Raw genomic sequence first — 21,639 nt, forward strand, 5'->3', positions numbered from 1 at the left:
CCCGGTCCTCCATGCATGCACTGAACTCGGCGGGACTTGCATCCGAATCAATAGGCTTGGGAGGACGAGGATAATTTGCTCTTGGCTCGCTTCGGAGAGACTGCCTCTCCTCCAGCCTAGGCCTCGCCAGACTCCGCTCCTCCTTTTCCTCTTCAGCCCTTCCCTTAGGAAGGCTTCCCCCTGCCCCTTGCACGAGGCCTCGCGGAGAAAGGCAGGCCCTGCAGGAGGAGGAGGCGGCGCCGGCGCCGGGGAGGAGCCAGCGACGCCGCCGGCCCGGGAGCAGCGCAGAGCGCGCGCGACAAGCCGAGAGACGGAGGGAGCTTCCCGGAGGCGCGCCTGTTCCCGAGTGAGTAGCGGCGGAGGTCGGGGCATCATAAAATGGCGGGAAGACACCGCCGGGAGGGCTGCCCAGGGGACGGCTGCGCCGCGGTTGTTGCACCCTCGGGACGCCTGGCTTCCTCGTCGCGGCGGCGGCGGCGAAGGGGAGGAGGGAGGGAGACCGGAACGCCCGGGCTTCTTACAAAGAAGCGGTGGGAGATGCAGCCCGGACTCCTGGGTTCCTGTTCAGGAGAGGAGCAGCAGCAGGCTATGTAAACTGGAAGGATGCTTGGGTCCCTTTTCAGGAGATGCGGCAGGGTCCCTTTTCAGGAGGGAAAGATGAGTGAAAACAGGACACCTGGGTCCCTTTTCAGGAGAAGAGGCAGGCAGGACGCCTGGGTCCCTTTTCAGGAGGGAAAGGAGAGTGAAAACAGGACACCTGGTGTGTGTGTGTGTGTTTAGAAATTTGTCAGGATGCCTGGCTTCTTATTAAGGGAGTAATCAGGATGTATCTGAAGAGCCATACTGGATCATTCGACATTGGGCAGCTACCACATAAATATTACACAGTCCTCCTCACGGGAACGCCGGTTAAAGAGTGATCCTCTTGGCTATTGCAGTACAGTGCATGCTAATGGGTAACATGGGCATACTTTTCTGTGTTAGCGATCTCATGGTACAGAGTCTGGATATTGGACTTTGTTTTATTTCGGGGTTTTTTTGTTTTTGCAGGCGCATGTGAATTATGTCATTAAGGCTGCAATCCTAATTACACTTACCGGGAAATTAGTCCCACTGAGCAAAACATGCTTGGGATTAGAGTGCAAAATACCTAAAGTTCTCTCTGTGTGTGTTGGCTTTGAAGGATGGATGATTTCCAGAATTACCTGTTTTTTGTTTTCATGTGTGTGCTGCCAGGATTCTTGGATCCTTCTGTAGTTTCTGTAGGAAGATGGCATTCCTGGTATTATGTGTGACAGTTTGAAGCATAGCCAGGACCTCTGTTTTTTGGTGGGGTTATTCCCCTGAAAGGTGGAGGAAAGCATGTGTTGAAGAAAGGTCCCTGTGCTGTTTTCGCTTTTTAAATTCAGTAGGATGATTCTGCCAGCCCATTGGGGTACCTGAGTAAGAGCCTCTCTGTGTTGTGGCTCTATGGCTTTCCCCTTCTGAAGGTAGTAGTGTTTGGAAATGAAGGTGAAGAGGATCCTTATTTAGATTGAAGGGTGGGGAGGAATTTTTTAATAGGGTTTCTTGTTTGGTCTTTTGCTGGTTCCGGCACAACGTGTTTTCATCCTTGCCAGTAATCCACCCACGATCCAGGGCTGCAAATACTGTTCTACTGTATATATCTTTCACTTTCTGTTCTGTAATTGTGCGGTGCCCTTCTGCTGTTAGTGAAATAATCAACATGTGCACCAACTTTAACCAAATCAGGTCCTCCTGGATTATAACCTATGGCAACCATGTCACGTTTGGTTCTTGGAATTTGGTTTAGCTAGCTCAGATGCATTGTTTCGTATAAGCAGATGTCCAGTGCCAGTCAGTCTGCTTTGCACATGGTCACATATTTCCACAGGGGGAACTGCTGTCAAAAAAGACCGCTTCCAATCAAGAAACAGACCAAGATATTTTGAGGCCTGTGGCAGCCTGGGGTGTGAATTATAATAAGCCAAATAACTGATAATTTGATGGCCTTGTTCTCACAGTGGCCAACCAGATACCTATGGGAACCCTGCAAGGAGATAAGCACAGCAACACTTTCTTTTTACTTGTGCTCACCAGCAACAGCTGTTCAGAGGCCTCCTGCTTTCAACACTGGAAGCTTTTATGCAGCCTTCAGGGCTAGCTGGTATCCATGGATAGCCTTATTCCCTGTGTGAAAAGCAGGTGCATCATGTTGTTGGTCGTGCTCACACTTCCCATGGAGACAGCAATAGAAAGTATTAATTAGGTTAGTGGGTTCCGTTGCTCTTAGGTAGCTCTTAGGTAGCCCCGCCATCAGAATTTGGAGGGTATGTCCTGATGAAGGGTTAAGGGGTATATTAAAGAAATGCTGACAAGAATGGAAAGCTGGTCTTTGGGAACCAGGTGAGCAGCAAAAGCTTTCAGAGGTAAGAAAAAACTGTGTCGCAATGCAGGAATCTCAGCTACATCATACGTGACATTTTCCTGCAGTCCAGTTCAAGATACTGGTACTTTCCTTCTAAGCTGTAAATGTTCTTGGTCAGGCATGGGCAAACTCGGCCCTCCAGATGTTTTGGGACTACAATTCCCATCATCCCTGACCACTGGTCCTGTTAGCTAGGGATGATGGGAGTTGTAGTCCCAGAAACATCTGGAGGGCTGAGTTTGCCCATGCCTGTTCTAGGTCCTGCTTAACTAAGGGGGCTCCCTCTGTCTTTGTCTTCATTAGCCAAATTATGAGCTTTGCAGCCCTGCTTACTCTGTAGTAGGATATTCATTGATTCATAGAATTGCAGAGTTGGAAGGGACCCCGACGGACATCTAGTTCAAGCCTTTGAAATGCAGAAATCTCAACTTAGATCATACATGACAGGTGGCCATCCAACCTCTGCTTAAAATCCCCCAAGGACGGAGAGTCCACCACCTCCAGAGGGAGACCGTTCCACTGTCAGACAGCTCTTACTGTCAGAAAGCTCTTCCTGATGTTTAGTCAAAATCTCCTTTCTTGTACTTGAATCCATTGGTTTGGGTCCCAGCTTCCAGGGCAGGAAAAAAACCAAGCTTGCTCCATCCTCCATGTGACAGCCCTTAGATATTTGAAGGTGGTTAGCGCATGTCCTCTCAGTTTCCTCTTTTTCAGGCTAAACGTACCCAGCTCCTTCAACCATTCCTCATAAGGCCTGGTTTCCAGACCCTTGATCATCTTGGTCGCCTTCCTCTTCACATGTTCCAGTTTGTCAGTATCCTTCTTAAATTATGCTGCCCAGAACTGGACACAATACTCCCAAGTGTGGTCTGACCAAGGCAGAATAGAGCAAGACTATTGACTTCCCTTGATCGAGACACTAGACTTCTCTTGATGCAGCCTAGAATAGCATTAGCTTATTTTTGCTAATCTATCACACTGTTGACTCATGTTAAGCTTGTGCCCATATATGTTGTGATGGACAGATACCTGCTGCATTAGATAGCAGGTGGATTTTCTATTTAGCCACCAAATTAGTTCTACCTATTTATATATTTGGGTAATCAAAGCAGCATCCTCCAGGTGGACTACAGCTTGCATCATCCCTGACCATTGTCCAAGATGACATGGGCTGTTGGAAGTTAGAGTCCAAAGACATCTGGAAGGCACCATGTTGGCTTAGCCGTGGTGGACGGCAATGGCTAGTAAATCAGACCCCATAGCATTTGGGAGGTGCAAGGCACTGTCCACAAAACGCTGCAGCTTCTCATCCTCCGTTCATGAGAGAGAGTCTTCAGATGGTCTACATCAGGAGTTGGCAAACTATGGTCTGTGGGCTGGATACGGCCTGAGAGGGTCGTTAAACCGGCCCCTGGCTGGCTTAACAACCCCCTTAGGCCGTATCCAGGAAGTATCCAAGAAGCTCAGCCGTATAAGGCCATATCCAGGAAGCTCCTGCAGCCAATAGGAAGCCACAGACGCCGCCTCCTCCCCCGCTATGGCTCCAAAAGCCAGCGGGGAAAGAGCGGTGGGTTTGTGCGCATGCGTGCGGGCGATCTGGCCTGCTGGTGGAAAGGTTTGCCGACCCCTGATCTACATAGTAGTATCATGATGCAAATGCCAGCATATGGCCTGAGTCTGTGGAATTCTGAACATTTCAAGCTTTCCCTGTTTTGGTGGGTAGATGGGAATGTGGCTTTTGTTTTTAAAGAACCCTTGTGGAACTGGGTAAGAACCACTTGCAGCGCAAGACTGTACACGTTTAAGCAGGAAGTAAGTCCTGGGTAAGTATAGGATTGCACTGAGGTTAATGAACATAGAATAATAGAATCTTTGATTTGGAAGGTACCCAAGGGTCGTCTAGTCCAACCCCCTGCAATGCAGGAATCTCAGCTAAAGCATCCTCCAGGGTTAGAGAGGTATATAAATTCTAATCATCATCCTCCATGCCTAAGCTAGGTTCATTACTTTCAGTAATGAGTAAAACTTAGCTGAATACCACTTGAGTAATATGTGAACCCTGCCCACATACTCAGTAGGACTGGGGAATATATCGATATAACCTGTTCAAAGTCCATATCGTGATGTCGGTTTCATAGTTTTTGACATAGCAACATATTGTGAATTTTGTTTGTGTGGGTGTACACTATGAAAAAAATCACAATGTGGGAAAAAGCATGAAGCCAGCCAATACCTCTACATAGCTCCATCCTTATTTCAGACATTGTGATATATCAGTATATCGCGATGTTTAGCTGGTGATGATATAATGTTGAAAACCAGCCCTAACTGATGTTCAGCCTGCGACAGAAGGGAGAAAACCGTGCAGGGAAAGTAGCTACCCTTCCAGCTCCTTTGCGAAAACACCAACGCAGCCCATCAATCTGAAACGGGATGAGATTGTAGTACAGTAGTTATCACCATAGAGGGGGTTAGGTAAACAAATTGAAGGCATGTGCTTAAAAATAATCAATACTAGAGTACAGTGGAACCTCGACCTACATCCGCCTCTTCTCACGGACGTTCCAAGTTGCGACCGTGGCAAACCCAGAAGTAAACACCGGGTTTGCCGCGATTAGCACATGCGCGGAAGCGGCTTATGCCACCTGCGCATGTGCACAAGTGGCTGCCGCCTCTACACATGCACAGAAGTGCACAGCCGCCGAATGCACACACGCACAACGGCGCCTCTACTAGCGTTTGGTTTTGCCCAGCGGACAGGCCTCCGGAACGGATTATGATCATAAGTAGAGGCTGTACTGTAGTGCTAAATAGCCAAGTGGTGGGTCATTGAAAAACTTGCATTTAAAGACCGCTCATTAAATGGTATCATTTTGTTGCTGTATTTTAAATGCTTTCTGACTTCTTATGCTGCCTAGGTTCCTTTGTAACTCTAATCTCTCTGAACATTTTCCTTTCCTTTCCTTTTTAAAAACAAAAATGCTCATGCCCAATTCTTTACATGTTTCAGACAGGGAGAGATTCAGCAGAAATGCCGCTGTAGTTCTCCTTGGAGCTAGGACATGTACTCCATCTGTTACATATATAAAATATATTGGTGCCAGAGGCAGGGATCTTAGTATAATGGGATGCAATTGTCATTCTGCAAACAGCTTGAAAGACTGACAGCATGGAGTTGTGCAAGGAAAATTACAGCCTCCTTTTTAGTTAATTTTTTTAAAAAGCCCTTTCAAATTCCAATTTTTGTATTGTCTGTAAAATCTTCAAGGTTTTAAAAAGCCAAGGTGCCTCTGAGTGGGACGCGGGTGGCGCTGTGGGTTAAACCACAGAGCCTAGGGCTTGCCGATCAGAAGGTCGGCGGTTCAAACCCCCGCGACGGGGTGAGCTCCCGTTGCTCAGTCCCAGCTCCTGCCAACCTAGCAGTTCAAAAGCACATCCAAGTGCATCCAAGTGCAAGTAGATAAATAGGTACCGCTCCAGCGGGAAGGTAAACAGTGTTTCCCTGCGCTGTTCTGGTTCACCAGAAGCGGCTTCGTCATGCTGGCCACATGACCCGGAAGCTGTACGCCGGCTCCCTCGGCCAATAAAGCGAGATGAGCACCGCAACCCCAGAGTGGTCCGCAACTGGACCTAATGGTCAGGGGTCCCTTTACCTTTACCTCTGAGTAGTTGTTCACACGGGTAGAACATCAGCCAGTTGCAATAATTTGGGAGCAGCCCACACACACAGTGTTAGGACACGTGACTTTTTCTTAGGCTCAGCCTCTGGTGCCACCAGTTAAAAGGATCTTAGGTAAAAGACCGTGAGCTGGATGTTGCTGAACTGCAACTCTCAGACGTTGATGATACAGCTGTAGCTGTGCTACACCCGGAAGGCCACAGGTTCCCTACCCCTGGGCTGGGTGGACCAGTGGTTTGACTCAGTATAATGCTGTGCTCTATCTCTGTAACTAACAGAACTGATCACTCTAATTCTGTTTTCATTCTTTTTTATCCTGTCGAAAGGTTTTGCAGCGGCGTGTGAATCATTAGCTGACATTTACACAAGCTGGGCCTTGTGTAATGAAAACCACATAGGTATCACTTTAGGGGATCGTTGCAGAGGCATAATACCATTGCTAAGCTTTCCCATGTATCCCTCCAACCTTTCCCTTTGAAAACAAAGCGAAGCACCAGCTCAGATTTCTAGACGCGAGCTTAAAATTATTTAGTCGACAGCTGGTCAGGATTGACCAGCCGTATTTCCATCTTCCAGGACTCATCTTCCCTCCTTCCTTTTAGGGTTGGGTATAGGTACGCTGGTTGCTTTGGGGAGCAGTAGGGCTTTTTCCCCCGTGGCAATTTCCATGCTTGCAGTTTTCTCTGTGCACCTCTACAGCGTCCTGTGTCCAGGGTGGGATACTTGCTTGGCAGGCATGTAATGCCAGATTCAGGCTGCTCACAATCTACATGCTCTCTCTCCCACCCCCCCACCCCAATTTCAGGCCATCTGTGCATTGCAAATAGCTGGTCCTCCATACGCTGTCATGCACAAAAGCACACAGTTCGTCTGCCCCCCCCCAGCTGATCTGCGTAGATCTGTGGGGTCATCGTTCTCTCGCATCAGATAATCAATCCGATGATCAGGAAGAGGACAATTTGTACCCCTAGCACTGTGCTTGATTTACATTTCTCGCCCCTCACCCGCTGTCATCAAAATTGGTGGACCCCTTGGGAAGCAGGAGAAACATTTGATCCTGGGGCAGGAAGGCAGTGACCCCCCCCCATCCCGGTTTTGTGGCTTTGTTTTCAGGGTTGCTGTTAGGGGTAGTTAAAAAAAAAAAAAGAAGTAGTAGATATTCATCCTGTTCCTGGATAATCTTATTTTGCCCACTGAGCAAAGTGAGCACAACTTTCTGAAAATAGTAAAATAAAAACAGTACATGTCCAACACACAAGAGACTGTGATCTACTCCCAGTATAAAAATTCTGGAAGTGATCTACCCATGAAGGGGGTGGGAAGCCAAAGTTGTTTCACCTTTTTTTAGGGGGGACCAAGCCAAGGTTGTTGAGCTTTTTTTAGGGAGAGAGGGGAAAGATGAAAGTTCTTGACCTTTTGGGGGAACAGAGCCGTGGCCGGGGGGGGGCGGGGGCTTTCACTCGCAGACTTGCTTATCACCAACGCCGATTGAGAGGGAGCCTGAGATCGTCCGGGGATCAACATGTGTTCATCGCGGTCGACAGGTTGGACATCCCTGCTGTAGAACATATAACATCTGGTCATCAGCATTTTAAAAAATGAACCTGGTTGAAGAGCTGTGCAGGTTGGTGGGGCGACCGAAGGTGCTGCCATGGTCAGAGCAGGAAAAATTATCTCTAGTTGCAATTAAAAAATAAATAAAACAGGATCCAGCATCAGCATCTATGAAGCCAAACCTGGACATGGGTAGGGAAAGATGTCAAATAATGTTTTAGGTGCCACAGCTTTGCTTTTTGAGGCACCTGAGATCTTTCCAGCCACGCTTTCCAGCAACTCACTTTGCTTCTGAGTTTTGTGCGTGCCGTAATATTGCCCCAGTTTGTACCAGCTTCTCTGTTCCTGCTCTTCTGCCCTGGGAATTGCCATCCTGTTATTTCTTGCAAGGAAACGTGGAGGACAATGGCCGAGCCTCCTATTGTTGCCCCCAGAAAGCTTATGCGCTCGGGCGCATGAAATAAATCAGGGTGCGTGTTTTGTGGTTCCATCGAAATACAGCCCTACAGTTTCCAGGCTAAAGTTGTTTGATGGAGTCAGCTTGTTTAAAAAAAAGAAAAGGTGATGTTCTAACTGCTTGAGATAGTCTGTCACTGTGCATAACTTTGTTCCTTCCTTGAAGTGTTAACGTTTTCTAACCAGATTTCTAGATTGTTAGCGGTCCCGGAAACCTACACCAAATCAATGAGGCATCTGCTGTCTGCGCCTCCTTTTTGCCCGTGCAAAGGATGGGAAGAGGCTTGCCTGAACTAATTGCTTTGATAAATTATTCATTCGGGTGCTACGCAGCAGGCTGGCGATCAAATGCTGTCTCTTTTGCCTGCGGAGGAGACAAGAAGATGTAAATCTTCCTTCCCCTGCAAAGAGCAGTGATTTAGGCATCTTTTAAGGCCTACGGGGTCAATAAAGGGAATGGAAATTGGTCACAAAAGCTGAGCTGGTTGATGCCAACTGACTTACTGCTCTTCCTTTCTCAAAGCAAGAGACGGACATCCATTGGGTGTCACTGCACTTCGGAGACTGGAGAAAAATGCCTGCAACATCTGACTGTGGTTAATTTCCAATGGGATAGTTCTTTAACTCCCTCTGTTGCCCGCAGTAAACTTTCACCTGCAGTGAATTCATCAAAAACTTTCAGTTTTGTTTCCCACGGTTGATGGTTTCGCCATAAGCCGTGTTCTCAGAAAACGTTGTTGTTTAGTCGTGTCCGACTCTTTGTGACCCCATGGACCAGAGCACGCCAGGCACTCCTGTCTTCCACTGCCTCCCGCAGTTTGGTCAAACTCATGCTGTAGCTTCGAGAACACTGTCCAACCATCTCGTCCTCTGTCGTCCCCTTTTCCTTGTGCCCTCCATCTTTCCCAACATCAGGGTCTTTTCCAGGGAGGCTTCTCTTCTCATGAGGTGGCCAAAGTATTGGAGCCTCAGCTTCAGGATCTGTCCTTCCAGTGAGCACTCAGGGCTGATTTCCTTCAGAATGGATTTGATCTTCTTGCAGTCCATGGGACTCTCAAGAGTCTCCTTCAGCACCATAATTCAAAAGCATCCATTCTTCAGTGATCAGCCTTCTTTATGGTCCAGCTCTCACTTCCATACATCACTACTGGGAAAACCATGGCTTTAACTATACGGAACTATACGGACCTCAGAAAACATGGCTTTGGATAAAAAGCTTGCTTAAACCTTCAAGCTGTTTCCTCCCTCCACCCCCTTCTCAACATGAGGTCTTAGTGGGGAAAAGAGGAATAATAGATTCTTACAGGTACTGGTAGACTTTAAAGACAAGGTGCTTGGATTACAGTGGGCAAAGATGGAGATCTCTCTGTGAAATCCATTAGCTCCACACCCTCATGTTTGCTCCCCCTTTAGCTTTCTAAAAAACAGTTGCTCTCAGGTCTGAAGGTACGGATGCAGCTGGGAACCCCTCTCTGTACATACCAGGTGATCTTATAATATGCAACCTTGCATGGTCCGGGTTCTCAGTCACACAGGGTTGGGAGTCCATGTGTTGCTTAAGCCTCAGAGCTCTTGTAAGGAACTGAGGAACCAAGGCATCTGCACTTGCCTGGTTAACAGACTGGAGAACTCAATTCCCAAATCTAGAGGAGAGTCTGGCTGTGACAAATTAATCAAGGAGTTGACATCAGTCAGTTGCCTTCACTACACAGTTGTACCTTGGTTGACGAATGCCTTACGACTCAAACGTTTTGGCTCCTGAAGACTGCAAAGCTGGAAGTGATTGTTCCGGTTTGCGAGCGTTCTTTGGAACCCGGACGTCCGACGTGGTTTCCACAGGTTCTGATTGGCTGCAGGACCTTCCAGCAGCCAATCAGAAGCCGCGCCTTGGTTTCCGAACGTTTTGGAAGTCGAATGGACTTCCGGAACGGATTCCATTCGACTTCCAAGATACGACTGTACTACTGAAAACCTTTTTCTTTAGGCAAGCCTACCTAGCCTAGATAGGATATAAAAACAGCCAACCACTTAGAGGTTTTATTTATGGTGAAGTGGTATACAGTGGTACCTTGGGTTAAGTACTTTATTTGTTCCGGAGGTCCGTTCTTAACCTGAAACTGTTCTTAACCTGAAGCACCACTTTAGCTAATGGGGCCTCCTGCTGCCGCCGCGCCACCGGAACACGATTTCTGTTCTCATCCTGAAGCAAAGTTCTTAACCCGAGGTACTATTTCTGGGTTAGTGGAGTCTGTAACCTGAAGCGTATGTAACCTGAAGCGAATGTAACCCAAGGTACCACTGTACGTGTTTTGTTAAATAAATAAAATAAGCATTTTCTGATGTTGACACAACTTCTGCGTGTTTTCAGTCCTACGTAGGTACGACCAATGGCATGGTCCGATTTGAATATGTCACACAGATTGTGGGCAAAGCTACTGCGCCGGAATGCCATTTTGCGATGTTAGTCTTAGCTTGGGGTGGCTTAGCCCCGGCCTGATCTGGACACCCCCCTCCTTCCAAACATTTATTTTCTGGTCTTCCTTAGCACCCCCAATATGGGTGGCAGCAGAAAAAAAGGGGGTGGTGGTTAAAAGTAGATACAGTGCTGTGATGAGGATGCAAATCACCAGACATCAGATCAATTGTTTGATGAGTAGAGAGGGGCCAATTACTTTTCTCTTAACTGATTCACACAGATTCTCTAGAGGAGAGTGTATTGTGTGTGTTTTGTATGTGCTCCTCTGGCCGAAAATGGTCAACTGCCCCTATTTTAGCTGCTTCCATTTTCTCTCTCTCTCTCTGCCCCCCCCCCCAAACCTATCTGCCTATGAAAGAATGGTGAGCCAGTTATTTCAAAGCTGGAAAGAAATATTCTTCCAACTAACGAGATGGATTTTTGCAGAGGGCGGCAGCAGCACTCCTGTTTTCAGCCAAGCCTTGCATTGTTTTGTTTTGTTTTGTTTTTACTGTGGAGAGTTCACGTTTGCCTGTGGAAATGTGGGTCGCCGTTTGGACTGGTTTGTAGTTAGCCGTTCCTGTGAGATCACAGACCTTGCAAAGAAGCTGAGAGCAATTGTACTGGAAGCCGCATTCTTCCACAGCACTTGCAAGGATCCCAGTTTGCCGTCCGTTGAAGCTGAAGAGCAAATGCTTTTCCGGTTCTGAGCTCCCCATAGTTACGAAAGGCTCCAAGGACAAAACCGTGGTATTGTTGTGGTGTGTTTTTTTTTAATCTTTGCTGCATGACTAGAGAGTAGGAAGAGATCAGATTGAAAAAAATGTTTTTAATGCCAAATCAGTGGGAGTGGACTATCAATTTGCCCCAAATACAAAGCCTGGACTGTGTGTTAAGATCAGCAACGGAGGCCCTCATGGCTGTTGCACCACCCTCAGAAACTGTGTGGGTAGGTGGCTTAGCAAGTGGGCATTCTCTGTGGCAGCCCCTAAGTTGCAGAAGGCCCCCTTCCCATGGCAGTGTGTCTGGCTTCTTCACTGTACAGTGGTACCTCGGGTTAAGTACTTAATTCGTTCTGGAGGTCCGTTCTTAACCTGAAACTGTTCTTAACCTGAGGTACCACTTTAGCTAATGGGGCCTCCTGCTGCGCCACCGGCACACGATTTCCGTTCTCATCCTGAGGTAAAGTTCTTAACCCAACGTACTATTTCTGGGTTAGTGGAGTCTGTAACCTGAAGCATCTGTAACCTGAAGCATCTGTAAGCCGGGTACCACTGTACAGCTTTTGGAGAATGCTGAAGACTTTATCCTGGCCTCTGACACCTGAGATGTGTGTTTTCAGCACCCCACCCTGTTATTGTGAACATAATTTATGTTTTAACTTTTTAATTCTCCTTTCTTAATGGTTGTAATCGGCCCTGGGACCTGCTGGCGAAGTCTGGGTGGTAATAAATAATAAAGGATTTTGAAGCTTATTGGCTAATGGTTATGTGTTGTTTTGTGTCTAGCCCATGGCTGTGGCTATTGCTGTTTGATTTTCAGTGTTGGCTCATTTCCAGTTTCCTTACTTTGATGAGCTCCTGTACAGGACACACATGGGTTAATGGCAAACCCCCCCCAGTGGCGTAGCGTGGGGGGTGCCAGGGGTGCCGGCCGCACCGGGCGCAACATCTGGGGGGGGCACGAGTCCAGAGGGCCCAGCCGCGTCGTGCCCTCGGCCCGCCCCTATTGTCAGAGCGGCCGGCCAGCCTCCGCCTGCTCCTACCTTGCCCACCCGAGGACTGCGGCAGCGCCCGCCCCCGTGGCCACCTACCCCCGCCTCGCCCATTGGCTTGCCTCCCTCGGCCCCGCCTCTCTCCGATGGCCGCGGGGGTGTCCTGCTCGGCGCCGGCGCCTTTTTTCAGGAGGTAGGGAGGCTGGACGGGGAGGTGGGGTCGGAAGCGGGCAGAGAAGGAGGGGAGCTCGTAGCCAAAAGGGCTGCGCCGGCCGGCAAAGGGCCGGGGAAAGTTTGGAGAGGAGAAACGCACCGTCATGATTTCCTGGTGGAAGCGGCAGAATTAGGGATGGCGAAGCGTAATTACGCACGAATTTCGCTGGGTGAGAGCTTCGGGGATCGATCGGCGGAAATGGGAATCAATTGGAATATGAGAAAGAGAGAGAGGGACCATCATTCATAGGCATAGATTTGTAGGGTTAGGGGGCGCAAATTACTTGCCTTGCCCCGGGTTAGGGGGCGCAAATTACTTGCCTTGCCCCGGGTGCTGACAACCCACGCTACGCCGCTGACCCTCCCCCATCCTGGAACCTTTCAGATGTTGCTGGACTTACATAATAATAATTTTATTATTTATACCCTGTCCATCTGGCTGGGTTGCCTCCCTTCAATCCCTGACCATTGTCCGTGCTGGCTGGGCATGATGGTTGTTGTAGTCCAAAACATGTAGATCAGGGTTTCCCAAACATGGGTCTCCAACTGGTTTTGGACTACAGTTCCCATCATCCCTGACCCCCTGGTCCTGCTAGCTAGGGATGATGGGAGTTGTAGTCCAAAAACAGCTGGAGACCCAAGCTTGGGGCAGGTGGATTTTGAGGTACATCCATGTCATTGATTCACATGTCCAGAGCGAAGGATTCCCTTGGCATATGTTTGTATAGGGCAACCTTTGAAAACCGTCTCCTTTCTCCCAGATAAAATATGCGGACCATTTTTAAAAAGTGTGGATCACCTTCAGAGACCAAGTGCTCATTATTTTAACTCAGGCGGCTGCGTAATGATTATCTTTTTTCCCCCTGCGAGGCTCAGCGGCTCTCTACACCTGCAAAGGATGCAAGAAGGTCAGTGGCGGGAAGGTAAATTTTTTTTGCAGGTGATTGTACTTGAGTTTCTTTGTAGCTGGAATCGGAGGCGCAGGCAAAGAGCCTGAAACACCGCTCTCTTGTTCTTGCTCTTCTCCATCTTGAAAGTGCTCACAATCTGCTCTGCTTTTTTCCTCTCTCCCACCCCCACCAGGGAGGAATAAGCCGTGAATTGCATAAACTTTCAAAGACTTCCAATAAATCCAGGCTCCCGCAGCTCGCGCATTGGAACAGATGGATAATGGAGACTGGGGATATATAGTAAGTATGCCGGCTGGGCTGTGGGGGCATGGCTAGTTCTCCCAGGGGTTCTGTGTGTGTCTGCTGTGCACATGTGTTTAAATCTGCCCTCCTGTGCTCCTTTACCAGACAGCTGGCCCCATGCAAATGCTCCATTTCTTCCAGTCGTAATACCCTGTATGTGTTGTTGGCTACAGACCTACAGCCAAAGATTTGGCCGGCAGATTTCCTCTGTCAGCTGCAGGCAAGGGTGGAGAACCTTCTTCCAGCCCGAAGATCACATTCATTAGAGGTTTTTAAGCAGTGTTAGGAACTCAGATAATATAAGCTAGGCGCCAAATGGCTCCTTAAAGAAAGATTAAAGGTAAATGACCCCTGACAGTTCAGTCCAGTCGCAGACAACTCTGGGGTTGCGGCGCTCATCTCGCTTTACAGGCTGAGGGAGCTGGCGTTTGTCCGCAGACAGTTTTTCCGGGTCATGTGGCCAGCATGACTAAGCCACTTCTGGAAACCAGAGCAGTGCACGGAAATGCCGTTTACCTTCCCGCCGGAGCAGTACCTATTTATCTACTTGCACTTTTTGGCGTGCTTTCGAAGATGCTAGGTTGGCAGGAGCAGGGACCGAGCAACGGGAGCTCACCCCGTTGCAGGGATTCAAACCGCCGACCTTCTGATCGGCAGGCCGAAGAGGCTCAGTGGCTTAGACCACAGCGCCACCCGCGTCCCCCTAAAAAGCAAGATTGTAGCTGCCCAAATAGAATGCTTTGTTGCCATTTTGGGTAAGACTGCTCTGATGTCTTATTTTTCAAAGGATGAACTGACTGTGATTGATCATCAGTTAAACATCTGGCTAGTTCAGATTGACAACCTTGAGCTAGGTTAAGAGCTTTGAGAACTTAAAGAAGAAAAGTGGCTTGATCCAGGGACAGGCCATATATAAATATTGACCTATTCTGACCTATTTTTCTTAATGGTGACTGCTCCTACTCAGGCTGCACAGGAAAAGCATTTTGGTTCCTGAAATTCATTCCAATAGTGCAGATGAAATATAACTGATAGAATCCTACAGGATGTGTTATTAGTGTGTGGAAACAGTCAAGATCCAATGATCCCCAGGCTTGCACCTCCAGATGGTGGAGGCACTGTCCTGGGGCCAGGGCACCTTCACTTGGTTGCAAATGGTTGGTACCCAGGTGCAAAATGCGCCTGGCTAATTTTGAACACAGCTTTTAAGCAGATGGTTGGGTAGCCATCTGTCATGAATGCTTTAGTTGAGATTCCTGCATTGCAGGGGGTATGGTGAACCTGATCTTTCTCATCCGTCTGACAAAGCAGGCGACTCCATGGGAATTTACGCTACTCTGAATTTATGTCACAAGGATCTTCGTTGTTGGCACTCGGTTCTAACAGCTTCCTACCCATGGAGTACCTGGCGTGTTCTGGTCCATGGGGTCATGAAGAGTCAGACACAACTAAACGACTAAAGAACAACAACACCCATGTAGTATTACTTATTACAATTACAGCCATACCTTGGAAGTCGAATGGAATCCATTCCAGAAGTCCACTCAACTTCCAAAACGTTCGGAAACCAAAGCACGGCTTCTCATTGGCTGCAGGAAGCTCCTGCGGCCAATCGGAAGCCCCGTTGGACATTCGGCTTCCAAAAATAGTTTGCAAACTGGAACTATCACTTCCGGGTTTGCGACGTTCAGGAGCCGAAACTTTTGAGAACTAAGCTGTTTAAAAACCAAGGTAACAGCTGTACTTATATTTTGCCTTTCAGGGTACAAAGCCTCCCAAGGCTGTTTATAAGTAACATTTACATCTCAAAACAAAGCATAATGTTATATTAGGTCACCAGGGTCTTTCACACAGGGCAGTTGGTGGTAGGTAGAAAGATCCTGGTTTGTGCAGGGGGGTGGGCAGGATACTGCAAACCCCAGGTGTCCTTTGCCTACATCCTAGAGACTGTATTCATATCTGAGAAAGTTTCCACCTCTTCCTCTTTTCCTTTGAAAGAATGGGCAGTATCTGTCAATAGTTCCTAATGCACAAGAACAGCTGAAATCCCATTTAATAAGGCCTGCACAGGTGAATCTCCTAATGCCAAGCATCCTTTTCTAAAAACTGTCCCGCAGGCAACGGAAGAATTAGATGAGCATCTCACCTTGACTCAAAAGCACTCTATGTCCTGCTAGTTCGCTCATGAATCTGCCACCTGGCCCAGAAGTGAATCTGCCTTGTTTTTTTCCAGTGCAGTGGTCAAGAAGTCATTGATGTTTGCAGCCAGAAAGTTTTATCTCCAGCTTCAGTATAATATTTTAAAGGAGCCTTATTTTGCTATTTCTATTGACTTGTCCTGGGGGGGCTTCTCTGGGCAAATCACGCATTTCTCCTAATTGGCTCTTCATTTCAGCAGTTCATTTGTTATGCCGCTCTTTTATTTCGACCTAAAAGAGATCCTTACTCAAATCTGGTGCCGCGGGTCCTCTCGGCATTGGTTTCTTTTTTGTTCGGCTGAGCTATTTCTGCCTAGTATATGTTGAATGTGCGTAGAGCAAGGGGGAGGGAGAGGCCTTGTGTTTGAATTCAGACTCTGTAGCCTGCTGGGCTACACTGTAAAGGCTAAGCAGGTTCCCTCCCTTCCAGACACACTGCCACAAAAAAATATCCAAAAGAGTTGTGCAGCATTGTGGACAAAGGCACACGGGGTGCCTAAGTGAGCTCATTCTTGGGTGAAATTGGCCGCATGGAGCCAATTAGTGCAGCCTCCAGGGGGGTACCATAATTGTATAAAGCCCAGTGGGGTTAATAGTAGACCAGTTGAAATGAATGAGCCTAAGCTAGCCATGGCCATGGATTTCAATGGCTGTGCTCTGAGTAGAGCTAACATTGGGTGCAAACCCATGTGGTGTGTGTGCCAGGAATGCCACAGGGAACAGTGGTTTGCGACTGACCCTGGGGTGCAAGTACCTTTTTTGCACCTCTTACTTTTTACAGCTTTGTAAATTAAGGCTGGGACACGGGTGGCGCTGTGGGTTAAACCACAGAGCCTAGGATTTGCCAATCAGAAGGTCGGCGTTCGAATCCCCGTGATGGGGTGAGCTCCCATTGCTCGGTCCCTGCTCCTGCCAACCTAGCAGTTCGAAAGCACCTCAAAGTGCAAGAAGATAAATAGGTACCGCTCCGGCGGGAAGGTAAATGGCGTTTCCGTGCGCTGCTCTAGTTCGCCAGCAGCGGCTTAGTCATGCTGGCCACATGACCCGGAAGCTGTACGCCGGCTCCCTCGGCCAATAAAGCGAGATGAGCGCCGTAACCCCAGAGTCAGTCACAACTGGACCTAATGGTCAGGGGTCCCTTTACCTAAATTAAGTCTAAAGAGGCAGTCATGCCTCCCTTCACCTGGTTGCCCACCTTCCCCTCCTCTTTGGACAAGAGGTGGGGACACTTGTGCGCAGGGGTGACGGCACAGTAGAATAACTGCATGAGCGGCAGGGTCTGCACTGTGATCTCAAAAGGAAATGGCAGGCCAGGTGAGAACGGGATGCAGAGCCAGGGTGATGCGGGGTGAGTCAGATGCTGCGCCACTGATAGGTGGCTGCATTCGGTCACCCGTCGGCAATTGTTCCTCGGCCCAAGAGAGCAGCTAATTATATGGCTAGATGAATGCTTCCCAGAGGATGGTACAGTTGTGTTCCAGATGGAATTGAAAGGCAGATTATAAATACTGTTCTGCCTTATCAGGGGATGAATCCAGTTGATGCCTTTGGGCTCAGACAAGGGGCTTTTGATTCAAGCGATTCCTCTGCTAAGAGGACAGGCAAATTTTTTTTTGGGGGGGGGATTGTCCTCTCTCCCCTGCTCCCTCCTTGTGCCACCTGAAAATTGAGCTAGGGACCCTCCAGAACAGGGCGGCAGGTGGCAAGAGGGAGAGCTGCAGGCATAGCTGTCAACTGTCCCTTATTTGGCGGGAAACTCCCTTATCCCAGCGCTGTGTCCCGCTGCTGTCCCTTATTGATGTTGTCCCTTAAATTTCCCGGGTTTCAAAGGAAGCAGCTCCTCTCCCTCCCTCCCTGCCGGCCAAGGAGGAGGGAGGCTCCAACTGTGTTGCTTGGCTGCGTTGCTCACCCAATAAGGAGTCTAAGAACGACTGGGGGGTGGAGCTTGCATGCCTTGTACCGATCAGATCGGTTGCGTTGCCTGGGGACTCGCCTTTGCTCAGCGCTTCCCAGCGGAGAGGTGATAGTGGTTTTCCTTGCTGCATCCCCTTTGCTGGGTTGCTGCGCTGTGGGAACGACTGGTTGAGGCTTCGTTTGGCTGCTAGCTGGGCTTTCTGCCTTTGGCTCGGAGGGGCTCAGAAGTTGAACGTACCTGTGCTCAGAAAATCCCTTATTTTGGCTTCTGATCCCTTATTTTCAAGGCTGCTGGTCCCTTATTTTCAAATCTGTAAGTTGACAGCTATGGCTGCAGGTGGAAGGGCAAATCAGGAAAACTCCCCTCCATTTCTGTTCTGGATCACAAACCCTTCCGTGAGCGCAAGTTGGGCTATACCCTAATTAACTTTGGATAATAATGCTCCGTGCTAAGTCATACAGGGGGAAAGTGCAGTTCTTATTGCTTGCTTGCTTGCTTGCTTGCTTGCTTGCTTGTACAAGCAGTGGTTTTTTAAATGGTTGTTTAAGGTACTTACGGGGTATTCATATGTTGGCTTGTGAGAGCTCTGAAACTTCTCTCCCCTTCCGCAGATGACTGAGCCGGTCACTCTGAATGTGGGTGGACATTTGTACACGACGTCGCTCACCACGCTCACGAGGTACCCCGATTCCATGCTGGGAGCCATGTTCCGGGGAGGCTTCCCCACCGCCAGGGACTCCCAGGGCAACTACTTCATTGACCGGGACGGGCCGCTTTTCCGGTACGTCCTCAACTTTTTACGGACGTCAGAGCTGACTCTGCCTCTGGACTTCAAGGAATTTGACCTGCTTCGTAAGGAAGCAGACTTCTACCAGATCGAACCTTTGATACAGTGTCTTAACGAGCCCAAACCTCTGTATCCCGTGGATACCTTTGAGGAAGTGGTGGAGCTCTCCAGCACTCGCAAACTCTCGAAATATTCCAACCCGGTAGCGGTGATCATAACGCAGCTGACCATCACGACCAAGGTCCACTCTTTGCTAGAAGGCATCTCCAACTATTTCACCAAGTGGAACAAGCATATGATGGACACGAGGGACTGCCAGGTTTCTTTCACGTTTGGGCCCTGCGATTACCACCAAGAAGTCTCCCTTCGGGTCCACCTGATGGAGTACATCACAAAGCAAGGCTTCACCATCCGAAACACCAGGGTCCACCACATGAGCGAACGAGCCAATGAAAATACGGTGGAACATAACTGGACTTTCTGTAGACTGGCACAGAAAACGGACGACTGATTTTCACCCCTTCTTTCCCCATTTGTTTACCGTCCAGAAGCTATGTAGCAGCTTCTCAGAACAAGGTATTAAGAGACTGGAGACTGGCTTCCACTTAAACAACATTGGAGAAAATCTCTGCATCTCTCTCTTTCTCCATATATACATAGATATATATATATATATTTGTTTTAAATATTTATTATGGATTCCTAAGGACCGGAGAATGGGCATGCTCCGGCCTCTAATCTTCCGTCATGTCGTGAGGAAATGTTTGCATGTGCCTGCTCCTTCCATCAAATAAACTTTTATTTTTTTTATTTTCGCAAAGGATGAAGCAAGAGGGCATCCTTGGAAGGACTGTGAAATAATTACATTTAGGACACATTTTGTTCACACCGTACAATGTAAAGTGCTAAAAATTGTCTCCTGGGTTTTAACCTGTGTTTAATCCATCTAGTGCTATTACAAACCACTCCAGAGGCTCCAGTCCAGTGTGAATTATCTCATGCGTAATCTGCACCAAAACGAATAAGAAACAGTACAAGAGAAGTTTGTGTAGGAGAAGTTCTCTCTGGGCTGTCCCCAGATTTGTTAAAGTGCAGCTGGGGAGAGGAAAAGCTACCATCATGTAATCTAACCTAGTTTTCATAAACCGGTAAGCAAGCAGTATTAAAAATAATTGAGGTACCATCAGGCTTCGTCTGCCCCTGGTTTTATTGTCAGCAGTACAGCATTTTACAGTTATGAGAACTCTTTCTTTCTATGCATTATAAAACAAGCAACCAAATATTACCTATGGCGATAAAAATACAGTTAGAAGTATTTCCATTGGATTTGGAATGAAATAATAATAATAATCCCCGTGGCAGAACCTTTTTTTAAATGCCTGGTGCAGTATTATTCCCAGGTGTAATGCTTGCCAGCAAGAAGCTAATAAAAAAAATGGAAATTACAGATTTGGGGTTTGTTTGTTTTTTTGCTCTCTCAAAATTATTCCAAGGTGCATAGGAGTAAAAGAAAACGAAGAAAGAAAACTTTTTAGAATCACTGGTTGGAATTTTCTAAGCAACCAAAATAATGACACTGCTGCAATGAACTTCGTCAGGATTTAGGGATCTATATTAAACATGGCAGCTGGGCTGGGCGAGAGGAATATAATTGTGAAGAATTGCATCTTCCCGTAGAATAAAGAACGCCAGCTGGCACGCTGCAGGCCAGATCTAGCCCTTGAAACAATTTGATCTGTTCCTCTGAGGCCCTACCAAATGTTTTTGAATGGGGTTAAAAAACAAATCTTGCTTTACCATTTCGCTTGTTAAGGGGAAGAAGCAGCGAGTCTGCACGTATGTTTCATATGCATTTTATTGTATTGCTGTTGCATTTGCATTGTGGAGATGCACAAACGCCACTGCTGATCTCCCGTCATTCGGGGATCTTTCACGAAGCCTTCCTACCCCTCCCTGGCTTATGACGTCATACCATCTGAGCGCTTGTGTTCTGCGTCTGCTTAGCGCTAATAGATGCCAGAACACCCTTTGCTCTCCCAGCCTCCAGATGAGCACTCGGGACAACAGAGGGTTCTCTTAAGAACACAGGAGCCGACCTTCTCTGCCATTAAAACAAACAAAAAGCTTGTTTCTCATGGATGCAGATAAACGGTTTTTTTAAAGTATTTAGAAATGTACAATGGCAGCAGTCTCTCTCGCTTTGTGTTTGTGCATGGGGCTTGTAGTAACACAGATATAACCGGATTTCCCTTATACAATGAAATACATGAGGCCAAGAAACGTGAGAGAAACAGTATTATAAATATTACAACGTAAGATGCCTTTAAGGTCATGTTTTAGAGCTCGCACAGAAAGCAGTTCTGGAACACGGCATTCGGGTGTGTGTGTGTTTGTGTGCGTGTGTGTACGTATTCATTCAATAATTGTTGCAACCTTGCTTGCGAACAACCTGAAGGGTTTTTAATTAAAAAGTCATTAAGTCTTGCTTTTGCTTCTTTAGTGATGTCAGAGGGAGGGAGGTTTCTGCCTCAGGCAGATAAAGGAGGCTTGTGCCAGCGTGTTTTCCCCTACAGTGTTTGCTTATTTATTTTTTGCTCAGTTAAAGACCAAAAAAAGAGAGAAATCTAAGCAGCCCTTATGAAAGCAGTAAAAGCACAAAAAAGTTCAATAAAGTTTGCTAAAAATTTCGGGAAAGTTTAGGTATAAGAAGTTTTTTTAAATTGGTTATGTTCTCAGCTGTTTTCAATATTGTGTTCAAGTGTTGTAACCCATCCTGGAACCTAAGAAGAAGAAGAAGAAGAAGAAGAAGAAGAAGAAGAAGAAGAAGAAGAAGAAGAAGAAGAGTTTGGATTTGATATCCCGCTTTATCACTACCCGAAGGAGTCTCAAAGCGGCTAACATTCTCCTTTCCCTTCCTCCCCCACAACAAACACTCTGTGAGGTGAGTGGGGCTGAGAGACTTCAGAGAAGTGTGACTGGCCCAAGGTCACCCAGCAGCTGCATGTGGAGGAGCGGAGACGCGAACCCGGTTCCCCAGATTACGAGTC

General features: G+C 47.7%; 1 protein-coding gene across 2 annotated transcripts; it reads left to right on the top strand.

Moving 5' to 3' along the window:
* Nucleotides 1-21,076, top strand: KCTD6 (potassium channel tetramerization domain containing 6). Of its 2 annotated transcripts, XM_083602467.1 has the most exons (4): nt 1-346; nt 13,261-13,407; nt 13,583-13,689; nt 18,417-21,076. In XM_083602467.1, exons 3-4 carry the CDS (start codon nt 13,663-13,665, stop codon nt 19,101-19,103), a joined length of 714 nt encoding a protein of 237 aa, XP_083458593.1. In that variant the 5' UTR covers nt 1-346; nt 13,261-13,407; nt 13,583-13,662; the 3' UTR covers nt 19,104-21,076. The 2 variants fall into 2 exon arrangements, with proteins under 2 accessions (XP_083458593.1, XP_083458592.1); XM_083602466.1 differs by lacking the exon at nt 13,261-13,407.
* Nucleotides 21,077-21,639: the final 563 nt, after the last annotated feature.

The sequence above is a fragment of the Podarcis filfolensis genome, assembly GCF_964270895.1.
Source record: "Podarcis filfolensis genome assembly, chromosome: 2".
NCBI classification, from domain to species: Eukaryota; Metazoa; Chordata; class Lepidosauria; order Squamata; family Lacertidae; genus Podarcis; species Podarcis filfolensis.

Excerpts from the sequence above, each read along its gene's own strand:
- KCTD6 (XM_083602467.1), top strand. The coding sequence starts at position 13,663 with ATGGATAATGGAGACTGGGGATATATA. Across the intron at positions 13,690-18,416 it reads ATGGAGACTGGGGATATATA|ATGACTGAGCCGGTCACTCT; the intron begins GTAAGTATGCCG and ends CCCCTTCCGCAG.